The sequence below is a fragment of the Erythrolamprus reginae genome, chromosome 10 (genome assembly GCF_031021105.1).
Source record: "Erythrolamprus reginae isolate rEryReg1 chromosome 10, rEryReg1.hap1, whole genome shotgun sequence".
In the NCBI taxonomy this organism is placed as follows: domain Eukaryota; kingdom Metazoa; phylum Chordata; class Lepidosauria; order Squamata; family Dipsadidae; genus Erythrolamprus; species Erythrolamprus reginae.
The window spans coordinates 28,625,382-28,639,101 of record NC_091959.1 but is presented as its reverse complement, the minus strand read 5'-3'; the positions used below and the strand labels follow the sequence as shown (position 1 = coordinate 28,639,101).

The 13,720-nt window shown below is 41.9% G+C and overlaps 1 protein-coding gene across 3 annotated transcripts in view; it reads left to right on the top strand.

The window, feature by feature from the left end:
• Window positions 1-13,720, top strand: part of IGF1R (insulin like growth factor 1 receptor) — a 449,624-nt gene that overhangs the window by 315,536 nt on the left and 120,368 nt on the right. For all 3 annotated transcript variants that reach the window (XM_070762987.1, XM_070762988.1, XM_070762986.1), the window contains exon 3: window positions 8,028-8,343. In XM_070762987.1, coding sequence (XP_070619088.1) covers window positions 8,028-8,343 — 316 coding nt within the window. The remainder of the gene's footprint in view (window positions 1-8,027; window positions 8,344-13,720) is intronic.

Sequence of the window (13,720 nt, the reverse complement as noted above, 5' to 3'; positions counted from 1 at the left end):
AGTGGCACCAAGGGCCTGAAGAAGGGAGCCAGCAAGGCAGGGCAGGTGTTGGGGTTGCGCAAGGCCTATTAAATAGGCCAGCTCCACTGCACATCCCCACCTAAGCTTAATTTTTATCCATGCGCCTCGCTCCACCCCTGGTATTAACAAGGCGTTATTTGGGGGGGTAGGACTTATATTGGGGGCATGTGTAAAAATCAAGGTAGGGCTTCCTTGGGGATAGGTTCTATTTTTTGGGAAACACGGTACCTGTATATTTTTTAATATTTTATTTTATTTTTCGGTACCTGTATAGAAGTAACCGACACCAAACATTCAAACAGAGAGGAAGAGATTGACGTAACATGATTTCGGTATCTTTCTTTCCCCTGCTGTGGAGATTCTTCCACTGTGTTCCCATCAGTCAGTGAGGGATACTCCATCAAAGACCTAATGAAAGGAAACGGAACTGCCAAAGTACAGTCTGTAACAGCCAAGAGTTGGAGATTTGGCAACAGGCAGACTATTATCCTAGATCCTTAAAGTTGTGGGCTCTTTGGGAAAAACGAGAGAGATTATCGAAGCCCTTCACAACTCCACCAAGTTTGCATTGTTAACAACGGCGATAAAACCATGACTCCTGTGATTCCAGGGAAAGGTGAGCAGTCTACCAAGTGTACAGGGAGTACAGCAATTTGTTTAATGACACTTTCAACCTAAAATGGGGCCTCAGGAGCGGTCCCCCATTAATGACCACCGCAGCATCCCTGCAGCGAGGAGATCCAAATTTGGGCACCTGGCAACAGCCTGTATTCAGGGCGGGTGCAGTGTCCTTGGGGGAGGGGGGCCACATGGTCACAGTTTGTATCTTAGGGCCAGGGCCTCCAACCTTGGTCACTTTAAGACTTCTGGACTTCAATTCCCAGAATTACTCATCCAGCAAAGCTTAGGTTGTCAAACCCAAGGCCCACAGGCTGGAAATAGCAAAGGACCAGCCCCCGGTGTCTCTGTCAGCCCAAATGGGGCCCACGTTACCTCCCTTCCCATTTGGCCAACAGAGGGCTCGAGGAGACGTTCCGCCCCCTCTTCCCCCCCTGGCCAGCCCGTGGAGGAAAATGCTGATCCGGCCCTTTACAAAATTCAGTTTGACACCCCTATCCTAGGAGGCTTCCAGCAAGCAAAGGCAAATGGGGGTCCTCAACTTACAGCCATTTGTTTAGTAACCAAAGTTTCAGCGACTCTGGAAATGGGCTCATGACCATTTTTCACATTTATGACTGTTGCAATATCCCCAAGATCACGCAATGAAAATCCAAATGCATGGCAAGCAACTCATATTTGTGACAGTGTCTTGGGGTCATAGTTCCCTCTAAGCTGAGCAGTGAGCTCACTTAAAAATCATCATCAACTCAGAGTTTTCCAAACCTGCCCAGAAGCCAAGAGGGAAAGAGTGAGAGGGAAGGAGAGAGGGGAAGAGAGGAAGAGAGAGAAACAGATAGAAAAAAGAGAGGAAGGAAAAGAGAAAGAAAAAGAATGGGAGTAAGGAAGAGAGAAAGAAAATCAAAATCTAGTTTGAAACTAGCTCAACTATTTAAGTGGCATTTTGATATTGATAGAGTTGCCCTATTATGAGCTCACTGTTATAGACACACAGTACAGTATTTTATTTTGAAATTCTCTGAGGCAAAACAGGGTGGGTTTTTTGTTTGTTTGTTTATTTATTTATTTATTATTTCTGTGCCGCCCAGTCCCAAAGGGACTGCCGCTCAGACACTATACTTTTCCGCCCACCCCCCCAAAAAATTAGAGGGAACACTGTCTGGATATCAGAAATGATAGAAAATATTTATAGCTCGGATGGTAGATATTAGTTGTTGGTTCGTTAGTTCTCCAGGCTTCCTGTTAACTTCACCAAACATTACATCACCAGGCTAGGTGACATACTCAGTGGACTTCGGTTGAAGTGTCTTGTTTCAGTTCTTCTCTGCTTTTATTGATCTGGTGTGGTCAGTGGATCATGTGACTGGCTGGTCATGCTGTGTGACATTTATTTATTCAACTTCTGTGCTGCCCAATCCCGAAGGACTCAGGACATCCACATGCCGCATATCACATGGATTTGGAGCCAGCCAGCCTACAAACCCACAAAGGAGCCGTATCAATTGAGCGGCCAGCCAGCCAACAACGGAATTGATTATCTCTTCACTTGCCGGCCTGCACACAACACCTCCAGCAGTCACATGACCCGTCAACCACACAACCACATGAGATCAATAAAAGCGGAGAAGAACTGGAACAAGATACTTCCAGCTGAGGATGTCGTCTAGCTTTGGGATGAAACATTTCGAAGCTAAAACAGCAAGACTGGAGAACAAGCCACCACCATTATGGATGGCTGTTGATCTGACAATATACCGTTTCCCTTGCCAGATAGAGGTGAGGTCAGTAAGTCAACTTTGTAAGGGACCCACTGAAGCATAGGTACATAGACATATGCACCATGATGTGGTCAGTCACGAAACATTGCTTCGAGAAGGGTGGCATAGAAATCTAATAAATAAATTTATTTAGAAAAATTCTGCCTTTCAGTTTTATGATCTGGCTTAAGTGGACAATGTAGTGAAGATATTCATGTAGATGAAACTTGGGAGGCGAGCAAACAAGATTAATATTGACATACCAGGAGGTCTGGTTTGTCATTTGGTGAAGAGGTGACTCAGATTATCCAAAGTTGTTCAGATTCTTTCAGGATTTCATAAGCAACTTCTGGAAGATGCTGGTGTCCTTACTGCTTTTGGATGTCAAGATAAAAACAAGGGTGTTTTTATTAGCTTTGGTTGCTATATCAATTGGGATCCAAATATTTAAACATGGACTTTCAAAGGATAGTAGTTTTAAATTCGGGACTGATTATTAAAAGTATGTTTTCAGGTTCTTGAAGATATTGTTGGCTAGCATTTGGTTACTCTAAGGCCTGTCTTGGCTTGCCCATTAGCAGCAGTAATACCTTGCTTTAGATTGCACCTATTACCAAATATGTAACAAGGTTATACTAAGATACAGCATTCATCCTTGATTTATCAGCTAGGTGTGATTTTATTTCTCTGTTGTATTGGCTGTTTGAGATATATCTTGCATTTTCTGTGGTGTGAAGAAACTATTATGGACACTCTAGGAGTGGTTGAGAAGCTATATCAGTAATTAACTTGATTGATGCAGCAAATTGTAGTTAAAGGTGTTTGCTTATATATTTGTGATCCCATAATCTTGAAATGTACTTAATTTTTGTTGTTGTTAAAGCAATGTTTATTTCAATTGTTGAATGTTCAACTTGGCATCAGATTTGATATAATTAAGCCAGCATGTTCTTTAACTGAGTAACAGAGTTGGAAGGGACCTTGGAGGTCTTCTAGTCCAATCCCTGCTCAAGCAGAACTATTTCAGACAAATGGTTGTCCAATTTCTTCTTAAAAACAGAGCATGGAGCATCTACAACTTCTGGAAACAAGTAATTCCACTGGTTAATTGTTCTAACTGTCAGGATATTCCTCCTTAGTTCTATTATTATTATTATTATTATTATTATTATTATTATTATTATTATTATTATTATTATTATGTCAATACAACACAGCAAACGAGATCACTATGCTGGATTTTATATTTTATCACCAGTCATGTGCTTCCCAAGCACCTAGGAATGCGTGACGTAGCGGCGAATTATGTTTGCCGATCCCAGTAAAGCGGCCTTTTGCAATTGACAGATGGAGATGTTGTCAATTCCTATGGTTTTTAAATGTCCGCTGAGATCCTTTGGCCCTGCGCCCAGCGTGCCAAGTACCACTGGGGCCACTTTCACTGGCTTATGCCAGAGTTGTTGCAGCTCGATTTTTAGATCTTCGTATTTCACTAATTTCTCTAGCTACTTCTCCTCAATTCTGCTGTCTCCTGGGATTGCGATGTCGACGATCCATGCTTTCTTTTTCTCCACAATCAGGATGTCTGGTGTGTTATGCTTCAGAATTTGGCCAGTCTGAAGTCAGAAGTCCCACAGTAGTTTTGCTTGCTCATTTTCGACCACTTTTTCCGGCTTATGATCCCACCAGTTCTTTGCCACTGGTAGATGGTAGTTCTGGCACAAGTTCCAGTGGATCATCTGTGCCACAGCATCATGTCTATGCTTATAGTCAGTCTGTGCGATCTTTTTGCAGCAGCTGAGTATGTGATCGATTGTTTCATCTGTTTCTTTACAGAGTCTGCACTTTGGATCGTCTGTTGATTTTTCAATTCTGGCTTTGACAGCATTTGTTCTAATGGCCTGTTCTTGTGCCGCCAGTATTAGTCCTTCTGTCTCCTTTTTGAGTGTTCCACTTGTAAGCCATGACCAGGTCTTTTTCTCCAAGAACTGGCCATTCAATGCTTTGTTCCGCCAACTGTCCATACGACATTGAGTTACAGTTTTTCTGTACTGGTCCTTAGTTTGCTTCACCTTGAGAAGCTTCCTATTGTTGACCTCCATCAACTTTGACTCTTTGCTCTCCTTCACATAGTCAGCTAATGCATGCTTCTCTTCTTCCACTGTCTGCTTCACTTGCAAAAGTCATCTGCCTCCTATTTTCCTTGGTAAATACAGCCTGTCAACGTCACTGCGGGGGTGTAGTGCATGAAGGATCGTCATTAATTTTCTGGTTTTCCTGTCCAAGTTGTCCAGCTCTGCTTGAGTCCAGTTCACTATGCCAGCTGTGTATCTAATGACAGGTATGGCCCAAGTATTTATAGCCTTGATAGTGTTGCCACCATTCAGTTTGCTCTTCAAACTTTTTCTGGTCCTCTGGATGTACTATTTGCTGATCACAGTTTTCACATGACCATGCTTGATATTATCCAGTTGCAAGATGCCAAAGTATCTGTAGACTTCTGGCTGGTGGCACTTGATTGTTTGACCGTTTGGCATTTCAATGCCCTCACTTTCAGTGATTTTCCCCTTTTTCAGCGCCACTGTGGCACATTTATCCAGGCCAAACTCCATGCTGATGTCATTGCTAAAGATTCGCACAGTGTTTGTTGGTTAGTGACTGTATCACAGTTTCTGATTTTCCATACAACTTCAGGTCATCCATATACAGAAGGTGTGAAATTTTTGGTGAATTCCTAGCAGTTTGGTAGCCTAGGTTTGTTTTCTGTAGGATGAGTGACAGCGGGATTATAGCAATGATGAATAGCAATGGGGACAAAGAGTCCCCCTGGAAGATACCCCTTCTGATGTTGATCAGTCCATAGCCTTCATTCCCAACAAAAAGCTCATTCTTCCAATATTTCTTCACCTTTTCTATGAATTTCCTGATGTTTTCATTGACTCCAATGACTTCCAGGCATTTTATGATCCAGCTGTGTGGCTTTCTTGTAGTCAATCCAGGTCATGTATAGGTTTGTTTTCCTGTTCTTACATTTCTCTGAAATCTATCTATCTATCTATCTATCTATCTATCTATCTATCTATCTATCTATCTATCCATCTATCCATCTATCCATCTATCCACCCACCCACCCACCCACCCACCCACCCAACTACCTACCTACTTACTTACTTACTTATTTATTAGATTTGTATGCCGCCCCTTTCCGTAGACTCGGGGCAGCTCACAGCAACAATAAAACAATGTACAACAAATCTAATAATTTAAAAAACACTAAAAACCACATTATTAAAAGGAAACATACACACAACCATACCATGCATAAACTGTATAGGGCCGGGAGAGATGTCTCAATTCCCCCATGCCCGACGGCAGAGATGGGTTTTAAGGAGTTTATGAAAGGCAAGGAGGGTGGGGGCAGTTCTAATCTCCGGGGGGAGTTGGTTCCAGAGGGACGGGGCCACCACAGAGAAGGCTCTTCCCCTGGGTCCTGCCAAATGACATTTTATCAATTAGGAGCTGGTCTTTCGTACTTCTGCTTCTTTTTTTATTACCCTTTTGCTCCACTGGCATGATGTCATTTTCCTCTAGGTAGTCCTGAATTCTGTCAGCTATGATACCTATCAGCAGTTTGAGCATGGTTGGCAAACATATTATTGGCCTGTAGTTTCATTATTATTATTATTATTATTATTATTATTATTATTATTATTATTATTAATAATAATAATAATAATAATTATTATTATTATTATTATTATTAGATTTATATGCCGCTCCTCTCCGAAGACACTCGGGGCGGCTCATAGCACCAATAAATGATGTACAACAAATCCAATAATTAAAAACTATGGCTAAAAACCCCTATTATTAAAAAACAGACAATACTACTCAATCATAACCATGCATAAATCTTACTAGCCAAAGAGATACGTCAATTCTTTATTTATTTATTTTTATTTATTTATTATTTAGATTTGTATGCTGCCCCTCTCCGCAGACTCCATACCTGGCGACATAGATGGGTTTTCAAAGTCTTGTGGAAGGCGAGGAGGGTGGGGGCAGTTCGAATTTCCGGGGGTAGTTGATTCCAGAGGGCTGGGGCTGCCACAGAGAATGCCCTTCCCCTGGATCCCGCCAAACGACATTGTTTAGTCGACGAGACCCAGAGAAGGCCGACTCTGTGTGACCTAATCATCTGCTAGGATTCGTGCAGCAGAAGGCAGTCCGGTAGGTATTCTGGTCTGATACCTTTATAGGTCATTCCCAAAACTTTTAATTGTGACCAGAAACTGATCAGCAGTCAGTGCAGGCAGTGGAGTGTTGACGAGACATGGGCATATCTAGGGAAGCCCATGATTGCTGTCGCGACTGCATTCTGCACGATCTGAAGTTTCTGAACACTCTTCAAAGGTAGCCCCATGTAGAGAGATTGCGGTAGTTGAACCTCGAGGTGATGAGGGTGTGAGTGACTGTGAGCAGAGATTCCCTGTCCAAACAGGGCCACAACTGATGCACCAGACGAACCTGTGCAAATGCCCTCCTCGCCACAGCCGAAAGATGGTGTTCTAAAGTTAGCTGTGGATCAAGGAGAACGCCCAAGTTGCCGACCCTCTCTGAGGGGGTCAGTAATTCCCTCCCCCCCCCAGGATAATGGACGGACAGATGGAATTGTCCTTGGGAGGCAGAACCCAAAGCCATTCTGTCTTGTCAGGGTTGAGTCTAGCTTGTTTTCCATCCATTGCTTATCCTGCCTTTGGTGCTTTGGAGAAAACCTTGACCCCCTCTTCTTTGTCTCAACCCCATAGATATTGGAAAACTGCTTCCATGTCACCCCTAGTCTTTCTTTTCACTAGACTAGACAAACACAATTCCTGCAATTTTTGCTTGCTTGTTCTTCCTGTTCCACTAACCATTCCTAGTTATCATTGTCTTCTCCAATGAACTGATATGCATAACATGGCTGAAGTAAATCACATGTGGCCTTATGATTTTAGTTTCCAGTGATGTTTTGCTTTTATTCAATTTAAATATCTCTGTAAGTTACCCTGGGTGTGCATGATATAAATAATTCACTCCATCACCACGATTCAAAGGTGTCAATTCTTCTATCAGCCATTCTTGGTGTACCTGTTGAGCCATAAAGTGTCCTGATGCGATTTTCACAAGATAGATCACCGTTGCTTTTCCTAATGCTCCAGATTTTGTGACCAGAATCAACCCTGTGGTTGGGTTCCTTTTGCATTGACACCTTGTTAAAAGTCTAGCTTTGGGAAACCTTTGATGGCAAGAGAAGCCAAATGGAAACTAATGAACTTTAGTCAAGTTTAAGAGCCCTGGTGGCGCAGTGGTCAAAATGCAGTAGTGCAGGCTAACCTAACGCTCATGCTAGGAGTTTGATCCTGACTGGCTCAAGGTTGACTCAGCCTTCCATCCTTCTGAGGACCCAGATTGTTGGGGGCAAGAGGCTGACTCTATAAACCACTTAGAGAGGGTTGTAAAGCACTGTGAAGCGGTATATAAGGTATATAAGTGCTACTGCTATTGCTAATCATGTCAACTGTTGGTCTTTCTTCCTTCCAATTTAAGACAGTGTTTTTATGCCTGCTGCTCTGTTCTTTCTCTTTCCAGCCTGTCCCAGTTCCTGTGGCAAGCATGCTTGCACGGACCAGAATGAATGCTGTCACCCCGAATGCTTGGGCAGCTGCACCGCACCCCACAACAGTTCGGCCTGTGTGGCCTGTCGCAACTACTACCACGATGGCACCTGTGTTCCTACCTGCCCACCCAACACCTACAAATTTGAGGGCTGGCGTTGCATTAGCAAGGAGAACTGTTCCCGGATCCCTTCCTCAGATCTACCTGGGGAATACGAGAGCTTTGTGATCCATGATGATGAGTGTGTCCAAGAGTGCCCTCCAGGATTTGTGCGCAATGATACCCAAAGGTAATGGGGAACACTTATGTTTGCACATAGGAAGGGCAAGTGGCTTTGATTTTATTTTTTCTTGCTGGTGGAAGTAAGAAAGAGTTTGAACCCTTAATGGGGCCTATAAGAATTTTTCAAATAGAGGCAGTCCTTGATTTATGTTCATATTGAGCCCAAACCTCTGTTGCTGAGTGAGGCAGTTGTTGAGTGAATTTTGCCTTATTTTACTATCTTTCTCACTACAGTTGTTGAAGTGAATCATTATAGTTGTTTTATTTATTCATTTATTTATTCAATATTAATTAAATTTATATGCCGCCCAACTCCCGGAGGACTCTGGGTAGTGTACAGCATCTAAAAAGACAATATAAAAACAACATAAATCCCAGTTGTTAAAATCATACTCTCCTTTTTGTGACCAGATCTAAAAGTTCAGTGGTACCTCTGGGTGTTCAAGATTTTTTTGCCTCTTCCTAAGAACCTGAACCCGGAAAAAATTTTCAGGAAATTTGAGACAGGCACGAAGGCCCGGCCAGTTTCCTGCCATTCCCCCTTTAATCCCAGCCATCTGGGCTGCCAGAGGAGCCTTTTGGTGGTACTTAAGGAAGCTTTGGCAATCCAGAACAAACGAAGCATTTTCCTTTCTCTGGGCACTTGAAGAGGGAATAAAATTCTGCCAGCGCCCAGAGAAAAGAAACACTCCCTTCGCTTGGGGCAGCCCAGAGCAAACGATCGTTTTCCTTTCTCTGGGCACTTGGAGAGGGAATAAACCACTTTGCTGTAGTGACTCCCTCACGCTGCCTCCCATATACCTGCCGCGAAGTTGCCTCCCAGAGCATCCATGCGGAAAGGCAAAAGAGGGCGCTTCGCCCCAGCCAGATCAACTCGGCTTCATCCAAACAAAGGAGTCACCACAGTGAAGGAAAGGCACCAGCTACAAAGCGAGCGAGCGAGAGGAGAGGGGAGCCCTTCAGCATGGGAAGAAAGAGGAAGCAGGTAGCAGCAACAGCAGCAGCCGCCTTTCAGTCAAGGAGTGGGAGGATCCCCCTCTCGCCCGCCTGGGTGCAATGTATGGGAGGCAGCCTCACGCCAGGGGGTATGGGAGGCGCATGCTCCTCCTCATCACCTCAGAGTCCTTTTTTTAAGCCTTAAAGTTTTGGATTTTTTTGATTCCCCTCACCTCACCTTCTTCCTTCAACAGTGACTGTCCTCCTCCTCTTCCTCCCACCCAAATTCCGAGCTTTTATTTCTTTCTGGGTTTGCACACATTATTTGATTTTACATTGATTTCTATGGGAAAAATTGCTTCTACTTACAAACTTTTCTACTTAAGAACCTGGTCACGGAACAAATTAAGTTCTTAAGTAGAGGTACCACTGTATGTCAATTACTCAACGGCCCCAGGCTTGTTGGCAGAGCCAGCTCTTCAAGGCTTTCCGCAAAGCTAGTAGGGTGGGGGCAATACGGATCTCAGGAGGTAGTCCAGTCCAGAGAGCCGGTGCCGTCACAGAGTTAGTAAGACGGTTATGAAGTGGATCTGGTTTCCCCATTGATTTTGCTCATTGCAAAAGGGGATCACTTGACCCTTGGACACTGTAGCCGTTGTAAACATAAATCACTTGCAAAGTATTCACGAATTTTGATTGTTGTGACCACAGGGATGCTGTGACAGTCACAAGTGTGCAAAATGGTTGTAAGTTACTTTTTTTTCAATGTTGTTGTAACTTTGTAGATCACTAAACAAATGTCTGTAAATCGAGGACTGTAATTTGCTGATGTTACATCCTGTTAAATCACGGGAAATTACTAAAATAGTGAATATCGAACTGCTGTTCCCAGAGAAATAAAATATTGGATTTCTATAAGATTCTGTTGACAAAATGTTTATCAACAGATGAGCCAAGTAGTACCTGTATCCCCTATATCAGGTGTGTCAAACTCAGTTTCATTGAGGGCTGCATCAGGGCTGTGGTTGACCTTGGTGGTGGGGGAGCTGAGCAAGCGTGGCCTACTAGTCAGAGAGCATAGCCTACTGAGTGGGTGTGAGCAGTTTGAACCACTCCCCAAATTGCTGGCATGTTTTCTCTTTGCACTGGTAGACCAGGCTAAAGTGACGGCGGTTAGATAGGCTGAAGCAACATGGGCTGGCCCCTTAAATTTTCTAGGACGGCTCCGTGGGCTGGATCCAATCACATCGCAGGCCGGATGCAGCCCGCGGGCCTTGAGTTTGTCACCCCTGCTATATGTTCACAGATCTGTGAAAAATAGACCGTCCAACTTTTCACCAAAATGCCATGAAAAATATGCCTTCTGCAGCTAAGCCAGTTGCAAAAATTAAAACACACTGACGTCTCAGCTTATCCATGGGTGGCACATTTTTTTGCTGTGTTTCAGTTGAAAACTCAACAGGTTGGTTTACTCTGGGATCAGCTTATCCATCTGTATATCCAAGAATTGACTGTTGTTGCACTGCCGAAATGAAATAAATGCCAAATCTGCTTTATCGACTGCCTGATTAAGAGCCGTCTGCATTCCTGATCTGGGGGGAATTAAAAAGGAAATATTTCTCCTGCAGAAGGAGAATTCCCTGCACGATGCATCTTTATTTGGGTTGAGTTGAACTGCCAATGATGTCCTGGCGTCTCTTGTTTTGTGTGAAGCTGTCCAAACGCACCCCTCCCTTTCTTTTTTCTTGCCAAAGGATTTCTAGTTTACACACAGGTGCAAAACAGTGATCTCTGCCCCTCAGGTAGAAAGCAAATGTTTACCTGGAAATGTGCTTTTCCTGTACTACTATCTGGCCACTTGTTTTTTCAAGCAATTAAAAGCCCTCATGAAAAAAAAAGAGAAGAAGGACAGATGTTTATCTTATCCAAATGTTCATCTTGTGAATAAAAAAAAAATGGATGGAAAAGAGGGAATGATAACCAGCGTGATATGGCATTTGTGCTCGTGTATGTTCAAGTGTGTTTTCCTGCTCCAGTCCACCCATCGCTTGCAAACCGGAGGACCGAAACATTCTTCGTGTGCATTCGGAAAAGTTTCTGGCATGTATCAACAATGCTTTGTGCTGAAATATTTGAAATATGAGCTTGTAAATTCATGTAAAGTATCATGGGAGCCACTGGATTGCAAAGATACCATGTGATTCGGGGGAATCAGCTGACAAATAAGAGGGAGGGGGAGGGAGGATGGGACAGAGAGAGAGAGGAAGGGAGGAAGAAAGAAAGAAAGAAACATACATACATACATACATACATACATACATACATACATACATACATACATAGATAGGAGATTGAGAGCAAAAAAAGACCTCATGGTCCATCTAGTCTGCCCTTATACTATTTCCTGTATTTTATCTTAGGATGGATCTATGTTTATCCCAGGCATGTTTACATTCAGTTACTGTGGTTTTACCAACTATGTCTGCTGGAAGTTTGTTCCAAGCATCTACTACTCTTTCAGTAAAATAATATTTTCTCACATTGCTTCTGATCTTTCCCCCAACTAACCTCAGATTGTGCCCCCTTGTTCACTTTCCTATTAAAAACACTTCCCTTCTGAACCTTATTTAACCCTTTAATATATTTAAATGTTTCGATCATGTCCCCCCCTTTCCCTTCTGTCCTCCAGACTATACAGATTGAGTTCATGAAGTCTTTCCTGATAAGTTTTATGCTTAAGACCTTCCACCATTTTTGTAGCCCGTCTTTGGACCCGTTCAATTTTATCAATATCTTTTTGTAGGTGAGGTCTCCAGAACTGAACACAGTATTCCAAATGTGGTCTCACCAGCGTTCTATATAGCGGGATCACAATCTCCCTCTTCCTGCTTGTTATACCTCTATCCTACTTGCTTTTCCTACCGCCCGACCACACTGCTCACCCATTTTGAGACTGTCAGAAATCACTACCCCTAAATCCTTCTCTTCTGAAGTTTTTGCTAACACAGAACTGCCAATACAATACTCAGATTGAGGATTCTTTTTCCCCAAGTGCATTATTTTACATTTGGAAACATTAAACTGCAGTTTCCATTGCTAGAAAGAAAGAAAGAAAGAAAGAAAGAAAGAAAGAAAGAAAGAAAGAAAGAAAGAAAGAAAGAAAGAAAGACCTCTTCCATGCTAAATTCTAGCCAATTTATCAGTGCAATACAGAGAACTCTAGATGTGATGTGCAGTATAGAATCATGTGATCAAAATTCAGATGGATCCAATCACATCGCAGGCCGGATGCAGCCCTAATTCATATTTATGACGATTGCAAAGATCTGGGGACACGTGACCACCTTTTGTAAACTTCTGACAAAGTCAATGGGGAAATCAGATTACTAGGGGAAGGGGTGGGGTCAAATGGCCACGGCAGCACAGAGATCCTCCTTGTCCATGGGGGGGGGGGGTTTTACAAATCCTGAAGGGGAGGTGACTTAGGGGACGCTACCGGGGTATGGTTATCAACCTTTGTTTGGAACAAGAACTTTTGTGAGAAGAAACATTTGAACTGGCTGATGGAGATATAACATACTTCATCCACATATATAGTTCTCATAATCTTTGCCTATCTTATAATTAAACCTTCATACCTATAAAATTCCTTCTCAAAAATTTTTTACCTCTTTCCTACTAATATTAAAAATAATAAAAATATTAATCATCCAAAATAGTCATAGCCATTTTCAATTTTCATTGTTCTACTATTCCATGGTCACAGATCTTGCAAAAAATATTAGAACAAATTAAATATGCGAAAAATGGATGTTATCACCAGAAAGAGTCTCTGTAATTTGGAATATGGAAATGAGAAAAATGGATGGCAGTAGTATTTCTGAAGAAAAAGAAGAAGATGAAGATTATTATAAAGTTATAAATTAAAAGAATTAACTTTTGTAAAATGATGAATTGGCTTTATGGGAATTAAATGATGAACTTTAAATTAAATTGGAATTTATTATAGGGAAATTTCATTGGGAAGAGATTGAATAGAGATTGGGGGTTATGAATGAAATATGAAGGGAGAATTAACGAGCAAGATGAAAGAGTATTAGTTGATATGTTATGATTTTTTAAAAAAATATTCTTGAGGTAAATAATGAAAAATGGAATAGTAGAACAATGAAAATTGAAAATGGCTATGACTATTTTGGATGATTAATCTTTTTATTATTTTTAATATTAGTAGGAAAGGGGTGAAAAATTTTTGAGAAGGAATTTTATAGGTATGAAGGTTTATTTACAAGATAGGCAAAGATTATGAGAACTATATATGTGGATGAAGTATGTTATATTAGAATAATAGAATTAAGAAGATAGAAAATAATGATAATTATATTGGATGATTTTAATTTTGAGAAAAGTTATTAATGATAGTGTGAAATATTGATTAAAGAAGTTAT